Below are 18,881 nucleotides of genomic sequence, written 5' to 3' on the forward strand. Positions count from 1 at the left end.
AAATATAGATCATCACTCTGTTTGTGTTGATGTGTCTTCCTATATATCTGCCCCCTTTTTCCTGCTTGTTTTTCTGTGCCACTATAGCTTTTCACAAGCAATCAAATTTTCATCTGTTAGAAAAACAGGTTATTTATGTTTCAAACAAAGTCTTCTATTTCATAATTGTTGTATAATGGCTCCGTTCATACAAAATATGACCACTGGGATTTGTGGGTGTTCTAGATAAGAGAAGAATGGGAAGAACAACATCCTGGAAGAAAATTCTTTCCAGTTCTATTTAAAGGTGCACAGATGACCCTACAGAGAACTTACAACTTCCTGAATTGTCTCCTCGGAGTTAAATAAACAACAAGATTATGATTGACCGATTAACTTGATATCTTAATCATCAGTGATTTCAAACATTAATTGATGCACCTCGGTATATTTCTATATTAAGCTTTCTTTGGGAAAACCAGCTTTGCTGTCAGTTACACTGGCATTAGGCTACATTCCCAGTGTAGAAATGTAGCCTAATAGAAATGTGATCTAAAGAGTAGCAAATTATTTTCTTCATGGAATACATTTTTTTAAAGTAACAGTTTGTAATAAATTACTTTTTGAGTAATGACCACAATGCTCATACTTACATGACTTTACAAAAAGCAGAAAACATATGCACTTACATGTGGCAGCGTTCAGCAGTGGCAGCTTAGAGACAGGCTGACATGGTATAAAAATGCACTAAGGTTAGATTTAGACTCTATCCTGATGGAAAAGGTCACTCTGCAATTTACGTAACAAGCAACAATTCAGTTTCATTCACAGTATATAGTGCCAAATCACAGCAGCAGTTGCCTCAAAGTGCTTTATATTGTTAAGCAGATACCCTACAATGATCTTTGAGCAATTCTTTGGGAACAGTGGGAAAGAAAAGCTCCCTTTTAACAGGAAAGAACCTCTGGCAGAACCAGACCTCAGGAATGGTCAGCCATCTGCTGTGCTGTGTTGTGGGTTAGGGGAGCAAGAAAGGATAAAAAACACACTGGAAGAGAGCCAGAGATTAATAACTAATGATTAAATCAGAGTGGTGTGTAAACACATAGTGATAAAAAAAAAGGTGCGTGAAAAAGAGACATGCATCATGGGAAACTACCTGCAGCCCAGGGCTATTGTAGGGTCACCTGATCCAGCCTTAACTATATGCTTTATCAAAAAGGAAAGATTTAAGCCCAATCTTAAAAGTAGAGAGGGTGTCTGTCTCCTGAAACCAAACTGGGAGCTGGTTCCACAGCAGAGGGGCCTGAAAGCTGAAGGCTCTTCTTCCCATTTTACCACAAGTAAGCCAACAGTCTGAGTGCGAGGTGTTCACTTATTCAGCTTATTCAAGCATGAGGGTGGCATGTAAAACACTAGCACGTTTATGTATTAAAGTGTTTATCAATGAGGCGTTTTCTCACTGTCCATGTTAAACTTTTTAATCTCTTCCTTTTCCCTCCTCCTGCACCTCCTCCTCAGCAATCTACAATCTTTATTTCTCCTTCTTTTCTCCCACTCATTCTCCCATTTGTCATTTCTGCTTTTTATCCTCCAGAGTCAATGGTTTTCTCTCATCTCAAATCTCTTTCTCTCACAGCTTCCTCCACTTCCTCCTCATTGGTTTCACGTTTACCCTCTCTTCCTCTCGATCTCCCCCACTTATGTATTTATCTCTTTCTTTCCATCGCCCCTACTTCTCTAACCTCTATCTGTGAGTGACAGGTAAAGCAGTGGCTGCCATGCTTCTTGGCTGAGGAAATGGTTTTCTGTCTATCTGTCCATTCTCCTGTCTGTCTTCCTCTCTGTGCGTCTGTATCACTTATCCAAGCAGCATTTTCTGTAGCTACCCATGACAGAAGCAATTATCTATTAATCAGCATTTCATCTGAGCGCACACTCACCTTTGGACGCGTACGCTCACACTGAACTCATGAACACTTACACCGCTGTGTTTTGCCTTTCGCTTCACGTGCACCGCTTTGGTTTGGTTTGACTGACAGTTAGATGGATGATTGCTGAAATGATGAAATCATAAGTGGATAGACTGACAGGCAGATGGACTGCCGAATCAGTGGAAGCGAGGCTAAAATGAATGAATGAATGGGAGGATGCTTATATAGAGTGAGAAAAATAAGAAAGAGGCTGAATTGTTTAAAAAAGAAAGAAAGAAAATCACACATCAAGAATGCAGTATGAAGAGAAAGATTAAAAGTGATAAATAAAGGAGAGCAGATGCTGGATTACAGTTGTGTATACTTGGCAGTATTTTAGCCAAGTGTGTGCATTTGTGTGTACTATACATGTGTATCTGTTTGTGTGAAAGAGTGTGTACAGATGAAAGTCTGTAAACAACTAGAAGATGGTTGGCACCTTCAGACTGTTCTGTCAAAAAAACAACATGTGTGTATATTGGGCAGCCTGCGTGTGTGTGTGTGTGTGTGTGTGTGTGTGTGTGTGTGTGTGTGTGTGTGTGTGTGTGCGTGTGTGTGCGTGCGTGTGTGTGTGTTTCCATGTGTAAATAATGAGAGGGGAAATCAAACTGCCAGGCAAATATTATGATGTTTGCTCTTATCTGTCTCTAGCGCTCTCTCCATTCCTCTCTATCCAAACCTTTGTCAATCTTCATTTATTCCTTCTTTGCCAACTTTATATTCCCTTATAATTAGTTTTCTTCTGTCTTTCTACCGTTAGTTCTGTGCAGTTTCTCCCCATGAGAAAGATACTTTTCGACTTTTGAATTGCAGTCTCAGTTTCTTTGCATCTCGTTTTTTATCATCTCTGACCACTTCTTCTGAAATATCTCTTTTAATTTCTGACTTTCCTCAGTCTATGTACAGTCCAGTCCAGTCACATAACAAAATTTTAAATAATCACAAAAAAGCAGTCTTTCTTGCTCAAGGACACCAGTTTTCGCATTTTTTGTGACAATGACTCGTGAATTTGTGTGTCTGCATGTCAGAAGCATCTATATTTTCTTGAGAAAGCAGCGAGATGTCACAATGAGAACCAAGAAAACTAAGCTTTAAAAGACATAGCAGTATTTTGTGAATGTGAATGGGTGAATGACTGAATGTAATGTAAAGCGCTTTGGGGTCCTTATGGGCTGAGTAAAGCGTTATACAAATACAGGCCATTTACCATAAAGGTCTTTTCCTGACCCTGTAGTTTTTTTTAATACATAACCTTAACCAAATCATTTTTATTGCTTAACCTGAAACAATAAGATGGGAAAATCTATCATATGTATGAACATGTAAATGATTTGCTTCACCTCTGACCACTCTCAAAAGTGGAAAACATTCATTTTGTGTACATGGGCACAAATCAACACAAATGAGAGCGCACTGATAAAGAGTTGTGTTCAGGAGCATAAAATAATGTTAGGAATTCATGTTGAAGAACATATAATAATGTAGCATTATTTTCCAGAAATATGTGTCAATTGATTAAGCATTGTGACTCTATAACAAGTTGCCCATAGACTAGGTTGGACAATCACATTGTCCTGTTACTAAGCTGTTATTAAAGCACAGTAAGGTGTTTTCTGAATCTAGTAGTGTCCCCTGTGAGCCTGTGTTTAAGCACAGTGGTCCTTTGAGCAGAAGTCTCCACATTAGTATTATGAAAGAGAGAATATTAGCTGCAAATTTTTAGCAAATGTGTTTTGCCATGCTCACCATTTTAGTTTAAGTGACATGCCATTCACCCCTAAACCAAACACAAAACTGCAGCTAAAGCTGATTTGCCAGAGTTCTCTTTGGTCTTCAATAAAGTATTCAACAACAAGGTTAGAGACAGATCATGAAAGCGTGAATAAATAGCATGTAAGGGCATATCATGATTCCACATTTTGAACATTGCTTTAACCTTGACTTTATACCTAATAACTAATAACATTTTTGCATGGCATAAAAAAGTGGTAGAAGTGGAATTCAGTTATTTATATGCATTCCTATAAAGACACTCACTCAAGAGCAAAAGTCGAAAGAGCTCCACAGCCTGTCGGAGTCATTGGCTAGGAATCAGGTGACTCAAACCATGAATACACTATACGGGTAATACTTTTATTGAATGCCGTTATCTATTCTTCCTAATATGTTTTTTTCTATTTCTACTGCTTGTGTTTCGTGCCCTGCTTCTTTTTTTTTATACAGTTAAGGATGATGATAGAAAAGCTGGCCATAACTACTAATAGAGACCAAGACCCGAGTTGTAATAAACAGGAATTATTCTACAAAGGCTCTTTTATCCTGAACTTTAAAGTTTGATTTGGTTATTTAGATTTTTATACGAAATGTTTTATAGACTAGTTGAGAGTGCCTCTGACTACATCTGTGTATCTATCTTCTGAGTAAAACCTCCCACACAGTCTGACATAAATTAAATTTAGTCACTCTGAGAATACAGTGAGATGCTCAGATGTCATCTAATATCTTTTCTTTCTCTTCTCTCTCCTTCAGCTAAATTGAATAACTGTCTTTATAACTGCTACCCACACTTATTTGACTCATTTCCTCCTTTATTTCCCTTTTGCCATCCACACCCCCAAGCTTGTTGATTCAGCCGACGAAGCAGTCTCTCTCGCCTAACATCTTCTATTAAATATGGATTAATTACCGCAAAACCTTGTTAAGCATCGTTAAGACCTCTTGCATTAATCAGCAGTTATTTTAATTAGAGGGAAGGAAGTTTTTAATGCGCTGCACCGTGTATGTTTTACACCTCCAACATTCTAATCAGCTCAATCACGACTTGATGTGTCTCCAAGTTTGTTTTGCCATTTTAGACATGTGCCCTCATCTTCAGCAGTTACTCCAATTGGAGTACCATGGCAGGAAAATGGCCACTCTAGCCTTTTCATAAAAGCTTAACTAATCTGGAGGAAACATCACGCCAATTAAGAAAAATTGGTGAGAATATCGCACAAGCATCAGTTATTTTGGCAAAACCTCAAAATCAGTGTCCTCACATTAAAGAGACAAAATCCTCGGTTGGTTGTAGTTAAGGACAACTTTTATCTGTTGGAAGCAAAGAAGGAAGTCATTCTAGAGCAGGGGTCTCGAACTCCAGTCCTCGAGGGCCGGTTACCTGAAACTTTTCCATGTGTCCCTGTTGCAGCACACCTGAATAAAGTTAATAGGTCATTAGCAAGAGTATAGAACTTGACTGCATGCTGAGGTGGCAAATCAGCCATTTGATTCATGTTACAGCGGCTCATGAGTGAATAAACATGGTGCAATAAAAGTACTGCTAGAAGTACATTTTTCCAAACACTTACATTTACTTTAGTAGGGTTAGGGGTTGCCACTTCAGCATGCAGTCAAGTTCTATACTCTTGCTAATGACCGACTAATTTTATTCAGGTGTGTTGCAACAGGGACACATGGAAAAGTTTCAGGACACCGGCCCTGAAGGACTGGCGTTCGAGACCCCTGTTCTAGAGTTATGAAGTCCTCAGAGAACCAGTTTAATTGAATGCTCAGTATTGCTCTTATTTGTTTACTCCTTGTAAACAGTTTTGGTTCGTCAGATTAAACCAATCTTAACTCCAAGAGAGCAAAATTAGGAAAGAACTTTTATTTTGAAATATTTCACATCACATTCTTTCTATACAAGAACTTTTGAAACCTAATGAATATTTAAATACAGATTAATTTGTTATATCTTTGCATACAAAAAGCTTGAAGCGTAATTATCAATAAAGACAGCAATTATATGAAACTGTTGAAATAGAGATATGTTCATCCAAGGTTTGAATAACCTATTTTATACATAATTTTTCTTATTTTGTGAGGTATTTCCTGCTCTGGTACAACAGACGATGTTTCAGTAGAAATAAAAACTGTGTATTTAGTAGTTGCTCATTAAACTTTGTGTGCTGTGCATACCAATAATTTCAAAGTAAGAGGTTATTATATTATTAGCCCTGTCAAAGATATTTCAGCAAGCTACTGACTTTCAACCAGAAGACTGGGGTCCAGTTCTCATGTCAGACAACGTTTCAGTTTTGTCTTCATTCATGGTTTAATTTCAACCAAAACCTGTTGGTTAGGTGCAGGCCTAACCAACATCTTTTCCTAACTTTTCGAATTAGGAAAAGATGATTGTTTGGATGAAAAAGTAACCTTTTACAGCAATAAACATGTGTTCTAAAGAGTAATTCTTTAAATTACCAGTCAATTAAATCTGACCCATCAAAAACGTGACAAAACCAAAGTTTTTTTTTCATGACATGTGTGTCACAGTGTCTAAAAAAATGCTTAATTATTAAAACTAATTAACATGCCATAAACTGCTTTCACAAATGAACAGTGGAGGCGATTTTGACAGGGGGCCAGCTTTCTGAAAATTTAAGGAACCACTCATACTCAAAATTTTATTAAGAGTTGCATTTTCCTTTCGCCTAACTCCCGAAAGCTTAAAAGTGCCACAAAGCTATGTTTACTGATGCATTCCCTTCTGAAAGTGAAGTCAAAGTGCAATAAGACATGGAAGATGAACATCTGCACCATCCTGCCCTGAAGCCGAAGTTAACAGCCTCTAAAGGATAAAAACAAAAACATTTTCCAGCTCATTTATGTCTGCTAGCATCCAGCTGCTAAATTCTATCAGGAATGCCATTATGCCCTTCTAAGGTTGAGGTTTCTGAATGCACTGTTGTATCACTTATGACTGCTGTATAATTTATAGGCTGCTATAAACGTAACCTTGTATAATTTATGTAATGCATGAATTAACTGTAATTAATGGTTTAATTTGTTATAATGAAAGTTCAATGTCCACCAGGCATATATTTTATTTAGGCTATTACTGCTTGAAAGACGGCTGTATGGTAAGTGTTAGTGGTATCTTCTGCTGCTTTGAGGTGACTAATGAACACAGAAATGAATGCTCTTTTCTTCTCTTTTCAAAGCTCACAGTCATGATATTTTCTACTGTACTCAGGTAGGGAAAGAAAATCGTTCCAGTGTAACTGGCATGTACCCAAAAAGTAATTATAATTATGAGAGTATCTTTGTGAGATTTCTTAATCATGATTTATGATATACTTAGTCAACATGACTGCATACCTCAACCTACACTTGTCCCAAACAGATAAAATGAATGTAAACTTCTTTTTTTTCACTGTATCCAAATTTGTTTATTGTTTATAATGTGGGTTTAAAATGTTGGCACCATATTAATAAGAATACCTTTTTGCTATCCAACTTTTAAGTTCTGGATTTGAGATCTTAACAGCACATTTAACTTTACCAGAACTATTGTAGCAAGTAGTAATGAGCTGACATACTGCAGAAATACCATGTATTATGACTCTTTTGCCTAAAAACTGTATACTCTTTCCACATTCTACAGGGCCTGTGGGTGGCACACAAAGATGTGCAGCAAGGCAAGCAACTTCAAACTATTTTTCTACAAATAAATTTGCACAAGTTGCCTGGTGAACTGGTCAGTCAGCAAAAGTGTTAAGTTAGAGCTGCAAGAATACGATCATTACATAGCTATAACCTGTTTTACATTTACAAATTACACTGCTGTCGCTTATTATATATTTTTTCTATAGATACAACAATATCATCAATCTGAATTCTTTTGGCTGTGATAAAAGTGTAGCCTGGTTTTGCCAAAGGTTTCTTCCTGTTGAAAGGGAGTTTTTCCTTCCCACTGTCACCAAGTATTTGCTCAAAAGGGGTCATTTGATTGTTGGGGTTATCTTGCCAACTGTTGTTGTTCTTGTTGATGTTGTTTTGGCGCTATTTAAAGTGAATTGAATTGAATTGAATGGCATATGTTTAAACTACAGATTTAACAATGCGGTACTTTACAATAACACAATGTCCTGGGATGATATTAACTTTTCAGCTTGTATTGCTATCTCACTTTTGTACTCAAAAAGTACTGCACAAAAATACACTGAAATATACACCATATGTTCTTAGTTTAGTTTAATGAGGGAAGGCATTAACTGTTTATGTTTATGCTCAACTATAAAGGGAATTCTTTGTTTTAAAATGTTTATACATGCTTTCTACTTTTCTCTGAGAGTAAGTGAGAGATGTTTCTCCCTCTGAGTCATGCTCTAAATCCTCTGCAGGTGGGAAAATTTTTTTTTCTCCGTTTCATGCTCAGCTTGTGCATATTATAAGACATCTTGGTTTCACTACACCAAATATCTTCAGCCCATTTAATAAAGCTATCTGTAGTTCTAATGGAAAACTGGCCGCATCTCTGATGGCTAAATCTGTACATTTGTTACGAATGAGTTTTATGTGCACTGATGGCTCCGTGGACACACCAGGCAATTCGCCCTCAGGCCCATTAAACACCCATTTTTCTTGTCCTTACATTATAGTTGCATTTGACAGCTATGTCATCGTTGAGTGCTCATAGTGTCTCATTCAGCTTTGAACTGTCAAATATCCCCATTGCAGATAACTGTCAGCCTGGCTACCATCTTCCAGAACAGTGAACTCATGGTTGTTTGCCTCCTACAAGGGAGTAACTTTGTTAATGTTTTCAGGCAATAATTTTGATAATTGGCCATGAGTTTACAGAAAATTTTCATTTCAGTAAAAACATGCAGAGGAAGGGAATATAATCTGCATTTTTGTAACTAGGGGTATAATGGTGCTGAAGGTGCTTTGTGATTATTGCCTCAAATGTTGAAAGGGCTTTCAGACAAATGGTGAACTTGAAAGACATCCTAATAATGAAATTTATTGGAGAATCATAAAAGACAGACCACATCTGTGGTGAAAAAATGACTTTCCCACTATTTTTTCCCCCAATCACTCTGTATGTACTCCTCGCTAGACTTTAAAAAATGGAAGATGTACGAGAATTTTACGCGACGTTAATGAGAACTGTGGAAATGATTTTGTCTTTCCACCTCTGAACTTGTCTGCAGCTGAGATTATAATCAGCTGAAATTTCACAAAATGTATTTGCACTAACCAAAGCTTATGTTAGCACTTAGAATAGGTCCAACTAATTGGGGCCTGGCAACTCAGGCTATTGCCAGCATTGGTGGTAAGCCATCTAAGGGTGGTGAGTGGTCCCTGCATCAGCAGGCATTCAGCACCAAGGGTATACAAATTAATTTCTGATGTAACTATGCGCTAATACTGCACCACATGCACATTTGCAATAACACCTTCTTTTTTCTAAGTGCACATTAGTGAATGGGGGGACTGGCTCCTCTCACTCTTTATACCTTTGGTCTCTTTCAGCTCCACTATGCACCACCATTCATTCAATACCAAACTGTCCGTCTCTTTCTATTTCCGACGCACACACACACACACGCACATGCACGATGCTCCAGCACTCAACATGCCCTGCTATTAGGCTGTCAGTTAGTCGGGCCAATAGAATAAGTGCTGTGGATTAGGCAGAGACACACACGCACACAGAGGATGGACAGCATACTAAACAGAGTGGGGCACGAGGTGACAGATATCCTGTCATAAATCCCTCTCTCTCTCTCTCTCTCTGTCGTTCTTTAAGACACATACACACACACAGCAAAGGAAACAATTATAGCCACTCAGACAGTCGATAACAGTGAGACATAATCAACTTAGTGCAGTTTTTTTTCCTTGAAGTCTTGTGATACTTTGTCATTTCCTCCGACCACTCGTCCTTACTCCTTTGCCTCTCTTCATCTCAGCAAGACAGCTCCTCTCTTTTTTTGTTCTTGTCCTCTCTTCTGCTCTCACAGTCTCTTCCTTCTCCAGTCCTGTTCTTGGCATCTGCTCTTCTCTCCCCTCTATAACTTCAGTTTCTCTACCTTTTGTTTTACATGTCCAGAATGTTACTCTACTTCTTACTCTTTCTGTCTTTTCTTTCATTTCCACCATTTTCTTCCTCTCCACTTCCTTTCAAAATAGAAGGGGAGATGGAGAAGATTCATAGAGAGCAGCTTGAAGGCAAAGGCAAAAGGATGAGACTGCTCATGTAAATCTCTTTTTCCCCTCACCTCTGCACATTTTTACTCCACTTCACTTATATGAGAGGTCTCCATGTGTCATTCATTTACAAAACGCACATAGCAGTCTCTACACTAATCTTACAAATGGCTCTTTAATTGGGGAATTGAGAGATGTTTATTTGATCAGAGCCAAAGACTTCTCTATATCCCTTTATCATGTTAACACAACAGGCAAACAAGTCAAGGAGAAAGAGTAAGTAAGTACATGGTCGCTCCCTTTCTCCTTTCATTCTTTTTCTCACTTCCCCCCCTTTTGTCCTTGCTGCCAAAGAAATCTAATTAAGTGGAATATAAATTGTAAATTGGTTTCCATGAAAACACACACACCTCAGTGCCCATCACCTCCAGATTCAACCGGATATTCAACAATTAGTGGGCACTGGAGCTCAAAGACATGTATCAGGAGCACAGCTGCACCCAACACACACACACACACACCAAATGAAAGGACGGCCTTGAGTAACACATGCCTCTGCTTTCTTGAACATAATGTTGTTGCAAAACACAAGAACAAATGAACCTCTTTTTAAAGGATCAGTTCACCCAAATCACAAAAGCAAAGGTAAGGAGAAAGCAGGTAAGTTATTAATGCTTTATCAATAAGTCATACACTGACTTCAGCTTAACCAATTTCAGCTAAACCAATTTCAAAACGCCAACTAGAACAGCTCATTGTTTAAAAAAAATAAAAGTATGAAATAAATAAACACAGAAAAACTAAGTCCGCAAACAGACAAATACAAATGCAGCTTCCATATGAGGATGGATTAGAGGGTTATTACAACCTCTACAAGATGTCATTAAGAGTGACTGACAGCCGTGGGGTGAAATTGATTTCTTCATCATTGGATTTCAGTCTATTATCATTATAGCTGAATATGTTTCACATTTTTGTAAGAGGAATAAAAAGAAAAAACAATCATTTTAAAAAGTCTGGTCCAACGTGTGTGTGTGTGTGTGTGTGTGTGTGTGTGTGTGTGTGTGTGTGTGTGTGTGTGTGTGTGTGTGTGTGTGTGTGTGAGAGAGAGAGAGAGAGAGAGATAGGGGAATCTGTCCGACAGATAGCAAGGATGTATCAATATCGCCCCCCAACGGCACGTATCAAACAACAAGCAAAAAAACTGTCCCTTTGCTCTCTTCTGTTACATATACACGAACACACACTAATAAAATAAATTGCAAATAAAGTGAAAAATGTGAGTGAAACAATTCAGAACGATGATGCATTCTTATATTATAAAGACTCCAAATCGTTCTTTAGAAAAAACGAACGAACAAACAAAAATCTAAAAATATTTTCAGCCTCTGCAACATTTTGAGCCTTTTGTCCATTTATCACAGCCTGATGATCAGATCACCTGTGTTTCATTAGTTGCTTTAAATCTGTATGAAGGATAGGCTTTCCTTTGTTTATGTGGCTTTAAAACTGTTTTCTTTTGTTCTCCTCATGTCTGTTAATGTTAGCCTGTCGAAATGAAGACTCATATCTCACAAAGCTTTAAGTTTTTAGTTGAATTCAGACATAAACACACACATTTGACGAGTTATGTACTTCTTTTATCGTAACGCACAAAGTACAGGTTACCTCCGCTGCACCATTACACACGGAGAGAGGCTACTCGCGGCTCTGCACCTCTGCAACACAGAATGCAAGATAAAGCGAGGAAGGACTCAGTGTTTAGAGCCAGTCTTTCCTTCAAAGTAGCCTCTTTTTGCAGTCGTACAAGTCATGAATACTAAGCAGAAGATGCTTGGAGAGAGCAGAACACAGAGTAGACAGGTTGCTGCTGCAGTCCGCTGAAACATCGCTGACTTTAACGGATTTTTTTTTTCATCTCACGTCTACCTTCAGTTTCCTGAGTTTGAGCAGAGGACACAAGCGGACGGTTTTGAAAGTCTCGTATTGTATCATGACCGTTAAAAAGTGAGATTCAACGATCAAAGAGCATACAAAACAGGGTATACAGCCCTAGGCAGAGGGCATAAAGTGCTTGCATTATAATTTTAAATATTGACATTGATATTAAATATTTTTTTGAAGAATCATTAAATGTTTCCATTACTGAATCGCATGTTGATCTCTTCTAAACGGCTTCTTGGTTTTCGTTCGGGGTGTGTTTTTATCAAGAAATGATATAAATCCGATGTTTGGGAGTAATAACGATGCTGTTGTAATTCGACTCTCGTGTCTTTGTATCTAACTGTGGAGCTTCCACTTCTGAAAAAAGATAATCATAATCACCACTGACTCGATTATATCCCTAAAAACAAAAGGATTCCGAAAACTCTCCATACCTCGCCTGTGCGTAACAAGTGCCAGAGCGATGCTGAGTGTGGGCTGCGGAGGGGAGATGTTGCGGACAGCAAGAGGATTCCGTAGCTTTAAACTCCGAGAGATTAAACTGTGTATCTGTATGTTTACTGTAATATACTGTCAGGTATATTTGCCGTTTGAGAAGCGGAGTATTACTCGGCTATCTGAACTGCTGTTAGAATTAGTCAATTGCCCAAAGATTAAAAAGGAAACTTCAGTTATTCTTCACTTTGTTTCTAAATAACACTTGCACTTTTTTTCATATGGTACCGCTGTACAGGTGCGTGTTTATATGCATGCCGGAGTACATGTCAAAATATCTGTGATCATTAGGTTATGTAAAGAAGTGTGGGGACGCTGTAAGTTGACCGTTTTGCGCTCAGACCGAGTCAAGCGCGCACTGTTCAGCCCGTTTCTAAAACCAAGTGATTTCAGCAAAGTAGACTATAATTTGAACTGAAAATGAGACACATTTCTAACCGTCAACAACATGTAGTCCGTCCTTACAGTAAGCTTCGTAAAGCAAAACCTCCTAAAGCTCCAAAACTTTGTCAAAACCTCCGATGAGCCATGTGAAGCTGAACTGCATATGCTGACGCAAACTCAGACGAGTGTCCATCATAAGTCAAACTGGCACTATTATTAAAAAAAACCCATCTCAGTAATTACTTAAACAAGGGATTTATTGCAGTTTCCGTTTTTCGGACATTCTTACTCATATGCAAAGATTTCTGTGTGGATACAGAACAGTGGTTTAGATTCCGCGACTAACGTACTGACTTTAAAGTTGCTTTACTATCACATTATCCAGCAGTACCACATATGCATCTGTAATGCCCTGGAAATCACAAAGCGCTCAGACCACCCTGCATGTCCTCCCTATGTGAGCAACTTCAGCGCTGTGACATTCAACTCAAACTGAATCAAAGCCGACCAATGCACAAAGAATCTGAAAATATTTAAAACACACACACACACACACACACACACACACACACACACACACACACACACACACACACACACACACACACACACACACACACACGAATAAATTGCTTCACTACCTGGAAAGAATTGTCCATCAGTGTGTCCCCAAAGTACAAAGTAGAAGAAAGCTGCCAGCCAAACGCCAGAATTACTCCGTTTATCCATCTCTTCCTTCTTTTTCTTCTTGTTTTGTTCAGCAGTAAGAATTATTTTACATACTCCCGTCTGGTCCTTAAAGTTGTTTCCCTTAGTTCGGGACAGCGGTGGCAGTAATAAGAGTAATAAAATCCTTGCATTGGTGGATAAGAAGAATCAGAAAGACACAAGTAGACGCAAAGAGGGAAGTTGGGGGCAAATAAATGGGAGCTCTCCGCTTCCCTTTCCTCTCCTGTCTTCTATGTTCCGACAGAGCGAGCCAACGTGTCTGTGCGCGTCAGTGCGCGTGTGCCTCAGAGACTGTATGAAGGGCTCTGTGTATGTGTGCGCGCTCAGACGGTCTCTGACAGACTGACTTAGAGTTGGTGAGGAATGGAGAGGAGTGCACATTACACCGGGTGCCAGACACCCGCGTAAAGAGGAGTGGATTAACGCGTGCTGAATGTCCGGTGATACGTTTCAAAATAAAACAGGGTGGCGTTTGAATGGAAACTAAAACAGGACATTGCCATTTACCATCAAGACCGAGTTTTGAAAGAAGTAAGAGCTGTAAATTAACCAATAACTGGCCAAACTGGGAAAAACATGAACAAGGGGAGCAGAGTTCACTAAAGGTGCAATAAAACTGGGGTTTCCTCAGGTGTAATCTTGGGTATCAGCATTGGGGAAATATTTTTAAAAAAGCATTCATGATCATTCTAAACCTAAAGAACTTCTGAAATGGAAACATCTGGTCTACTCTCTCACTGGCAACAAACGTCTCTGTGGTCATTCTATAGAGAACAGTTTGGGACGTTTGGAATTGATTATTTTAGTTTGGAAAAATGATTAAATGTGGAGTCCTTTAACGTTAAAGTATCCGCGTGGTTAATTTGCTTGTATTTACTTTGGAATAAAATAACCACTAAGCAAAAAAGTTGCAGGCATACACGCACACTACTGCTTATTGTTCTATCGCCGTCATTAAACACATGCTTTTAACTTTAAGGTTTAGATGTCAAAGTTCCTTTAATGGCTTCGTTTTATTCCCGCTAGCTTCACTACAATAAAGCAGTTTTAAGTTCCTAGGTTCCCCCTGGGTCCTATCGCCTGCATTCTCCGCAAAGGATATGATTCGCATTCAGTCTCATTTCTCCCTCCCTCGCATTCTCTTTCTCTGCGTGTCTTTTTCTGTCATGAGATCCCGTTCAGTCCACTCATTCTGCTGTCACAGGATTTCTGTTTCAAGGGCTGTCTGTCTTACCTCTCTGCCCACAAACACTGAAACACAATCTGACTTTAACACGCGAGTGAGTGATTTTAAGAGTAAGATTTTTGTTTAAAGGATTTTTAAGAGATGCAGTGCCACCAAGGACTTTGGTAGAAACGATAAAGTTCAGATGAGCTGCTATGTGTTTTTGTTAACGGGCGAAACACTGATACCAAGTGTATGTCGAAAATATGAACTTGTACTGTAATATGTGTGTGATATACTGTATCTAGGTGCTATAATAATGTGGGGTTTGTTTTTTTTTGTTTTTTTTATATGGTGACCTCATCCTGTCTCTGAGGACCTTCTGATAAACGAGCTTCTCGTTTTTGTTCCACGCTAATAGACATAATATTATATCAAGGTTATTTTTTGTTTTGTTGTAGCCTGCTTGAAGAAACCAGTGTGAGTTTATAGAGTAAGCTTAAATAAATGTGTCAGTTCTCACTTCTGGCTTTGGTTGTTGTCCATGATACTGACCAAAGCTGGGATGGTGCCATTGATATTAATGCTTATGCTTGTATGACATTATTTTTGCACTTACAGTGTGCGCAGACATGCATCTGTGTCAGAGAGACAGCGAGAGAGAAACACATGCAGAGAAAATATATGTGACAGCAATCTCTGTGATATGTTCAAGTGCAACTGCATCTGATTAACCATAGCAGTTCTTTTTTTTTGTTGGTGTAGTCTCTTTAAGGAAATCAGGGTGCTTTAAGGCTCTTGTATCTAATTAAACTAAATTTCAAATCAATCATAAGTCAAACATTCACACAAAAGTTTTGTAGATTTTCTGAGGAAAAAAACTGTGAACATTACTGACATCAGGAGTGAAGACTAAGAATGTTTGAGAAGATGTTTTTGATGGTGGTCTGACCACTGAAGCTGTCACTATCAAGCCATTTATAGAATCATGTTTTGATGGCTTTCCTGGGCTGAGACAGACAGACACCATAAAGAAGATAAGCATTTCTATTTGTGCACAGTCCAGACTATTCTTCTGTTAGCCATCTTTTTGTGTTTGGGTTTTTTTAAGAAAAACTGTTCAGGTAGCAGCTTTTTACAATAAAAATACATTTGTGGATGCAGAGACATACAGACAAGCACACAATCAATCTGCCCTCATTTCTTGGAGTCTGTATTGTCACTTTGTCCGCTGAGTTTACCCATCCCATGGCTGAATTGCCTGTTTGGTAGTAAGCAGGGTTGGACTGGGACAAAAAAAAAATCACCCTTGGCATATATACATATGTATATATATATACATATATATATATATACACACATATGTGTGTGTGTGTGTGTGTGTAGATAGATTTACATTGAAGCAAGTTTTAATCATTTTGGTACAGTTGTTGTTGGATTAGGACATGTTAGTGGCATTGCGGTGATGCTTGTGACAATTAAAAGCTAATCTTAGCTATTAGCAGGCTATGAGCCATTTGGTTTCCTTGAATTTCTTCCTTCCCAATTTCATCCCTCCATCTATTTTTTTTACAATGTTAATTGCTTCTTCTTTTATATCTTTCACACTCTCTTGCTGGGACTGCTGTTCCTCCTCTCGCTTTTCTTCGCGGCTAATGCAAGGAACAGCAGGATCCTGTGACTGCAAGGGCTTTATTTTACTTGTTGCTGGTACTTCTGTTGACTAGTTTCGTTTTCTTTTTATCTCTTAGCTTTTCAGCTCCACCTTTCATCAACCACTTCAACAGTACACTCTGTTCTACAAGGTGCATGAGTACAGAGGAAAGTGTGTGTGTGTGTGTGTGTGTGTGTGTGGGTGGTTGTGGTGGTGTGTGTGCGTGTTATGTTGAGAGATTTGATTGAACCAATGGGTTGCTGTCAGTGCTTGTAGGGTCAGTGCGCAGTGACTCTTCAAGCTCACCTGTAGCCTCTTTAATTATATTGACAAAGAAAGAATAACATTGACCCATTAGCCCACAAGTGCGAGATTGCCAGTTCACCCCTGGTACTAAGTGACCTTTCAGTAACACTGGATATGCCTTACAGTGTGTGCCACGTGTTGTATGTATCTATATGGCCTTGAGCCAGGTGTAGCTTTTAGAGTACCCACAACACCAATCGGGAAAGCAGTCAGTGCCTGTAGGGAAATAGAAAAATATAAGGATAACTACACTTCCAATAGTGGATTTCTAAGTCATAGTTCCCTCACGTATAGTGGGACATTTTTAAATGGACATTTGTCACAGAGAGTACTTGAGTGGTAAACTGACCTAGTTCTTGTGTGGGTTTGAACTAGGGCTCTGCAATCTATCATCTGTGATAATACAAGCATACATTTTTATATGATATAAAAAAAAGTCATATCATTATATCAGTGATACAGTAACATGCATTTATTTTCCCCAGTGCTCAACAACGTGACAAGCCCAGGCTGAACGGCAGCTTAAAGGGAGCTACTTTAACAGCCTTTGATAAAACACACTACAGCATTATTGCAAAATATGCAAAAGAAAAAGAAAAAAGGTAACAGTTCCTGTTAAAGATGGAAACAGAAAACTTGTTTCACCACAAAAACATAATGTTGAGAACAACCAAGCAGTTTCACCATGTAACTTTTAACTCAAATTTTTAACTTAAATGTTACAAAGTAACTAAGTTTGAGTTTACATTTGTTTTATGCTGTGTCAATACTTTTGAGCTACAGGGCAGGTGCTGCCAGCACCTTGTAGCAATAGATTAACACTTTGAATTAGATGTCATCAGTGACCGTAGCTAGTTGGAAAAGAAGGCTAGAAAATGATCTTCATTTTAGTTAAACTGTAAATTAACATTATTATTATTATTATTATTATTATTGTAGAAGAAATCTCATATGTCAGATGGGAAGCATGGTGGTGAGTTGGTTAGCACTGTTGCCTCACACAAGGTGTATACCACCTTTCACCCTATGGTAGCTGGGATAGGCTCCAGCTCCCTCCATGACCCTGATAAGCGAAAGAGAATGGATGGGTGGACATTAAAGAAGACAGTTTTTGTGGTGAATATGGATGTTTTACTCTTGATTGCATTCTGTCTCTCCCATAAACTCGAGGCAGCATGATATATAAGTTTAATCTACTACTGCACTGTCCATGTCTGTTTTCTAAAGATGTTTTATGTATCAGCTTACCAAATTGTCGCAGTCTTCTTCATGTAGCAAATTAGTTACTGTGCTTGTTTATGTATCAATGACAATGATCATTTCAGACAACAAAACAAAACATGTATGAAGTAAACCATTAAGCAATGAAAAAGGAAAGGTTTTCTTGTTTTCAGGCAACTTTAAAATGTCTGCACAATATCAAATGGTGCACCCAAACTGCCATTTATAAGACCATGTCAAATCTTTTTCAGCCTACTGCCCTTCAGAGGTCCCCACTGACTGTGTGGTATTTGTTCCCCTCCATTTCCAGGTGAGCGTGACAGGATGCATTAAATTTTGTAAATTCCACACAGTCATTTGGGAAGGTCTAGACACTATTTGCCCTTGCATGATCCTCAGGCCAACATATAGGCTACCACAAAACAGCCTGTTGCACTACAGTTTTGGCTTTTTAAAGTGTTGATCAATATTTGAAATATATGATATAATTTGTGATTTGACAAATACATATTAACTGCAGTTTGAATGCCCTTTATACTCTCTCATTCCAGTTTTTCTTGTCAAGCAAAGAGCAAGTTATAACACTAAAAGCAGCACATCATCTCCACTGTATTCAGTGTGAATTAGGAACTGCTTTTTCTTCTTGAGTAACCTGATGATTTGCCAGAATTGCCTTGAGGCTGACCAAAAGGCTCCATGGCCTCACCCACCTCCTCCCATACCCAAGTTTTGGTTTAGTTACTCCTAAGGCCACATTCCATTTAGCCTTTTGATATCTCTAAGCTGCCTCATGCCAGCCAAGCTTGAAAGCTTGAACGCTTTTTCAGTTTGGTAACTGGAATGGACTGATAGATAGCATTGAATGCACTTTATACAACATGCCACATTCATACACCAATGGCTGCATTGGAGAGCAACTTAGGGTTAGTATCTTGCCCAAGGATATTTGAGGGAGAAGGATAGAACCAACCAACCTTCCAATCAGTGCATGACCTGTTCTACCTCCTGAGCTATAGCCACCCACAGCCATCTCTGGTGCCCACCATTTGGTTTG

The 18,881-nt window shown here is 38.6% G+C and overlaps 1 protein-coding gene across 1 annotated transcript in view; it reads right to left on the reverse strand.

Annotated features, from left to right (window-relative positions):
- zgc:136683 (receptor-type tyrosine-protein phosphatase T) overlaps window positions 1-13,842 on the reverse strand; it is a 76,593-nt gene extending 62,751 nt beyond the window's left edge. Inside the window, exon 1 of the mRNA XM_040009779.1 lies at window positions 13,394-13,842. Coding sequence (XP_039865713.1) covers window positions 13,394-13,481 — 88 coding nt within the window. The 5' untranslated portion in view covers window positions 13,482-13,842. The remainder of the gene's footprint in view (window positions 1-13,393) is intronic.
- Window positions 13,843-18,881: the final 5,039 nt, after the last annotated feature.

This window comes from Simochromis diagramma, unplaced genomic scaffold, assembly GCF_900408965.1.
Source record: "Simochromis diagramma unplaced genomic scaffold, fSimDia1.1 OVJJ01000320.1, whole genome shotgun sequence".
NCBI classification, from domain to species: Eukaryota; Metazoa; Chordata; class Actinopteri; order Cichliformes; family Cichlidae; genus Simochromis; species Simochromis diagramma.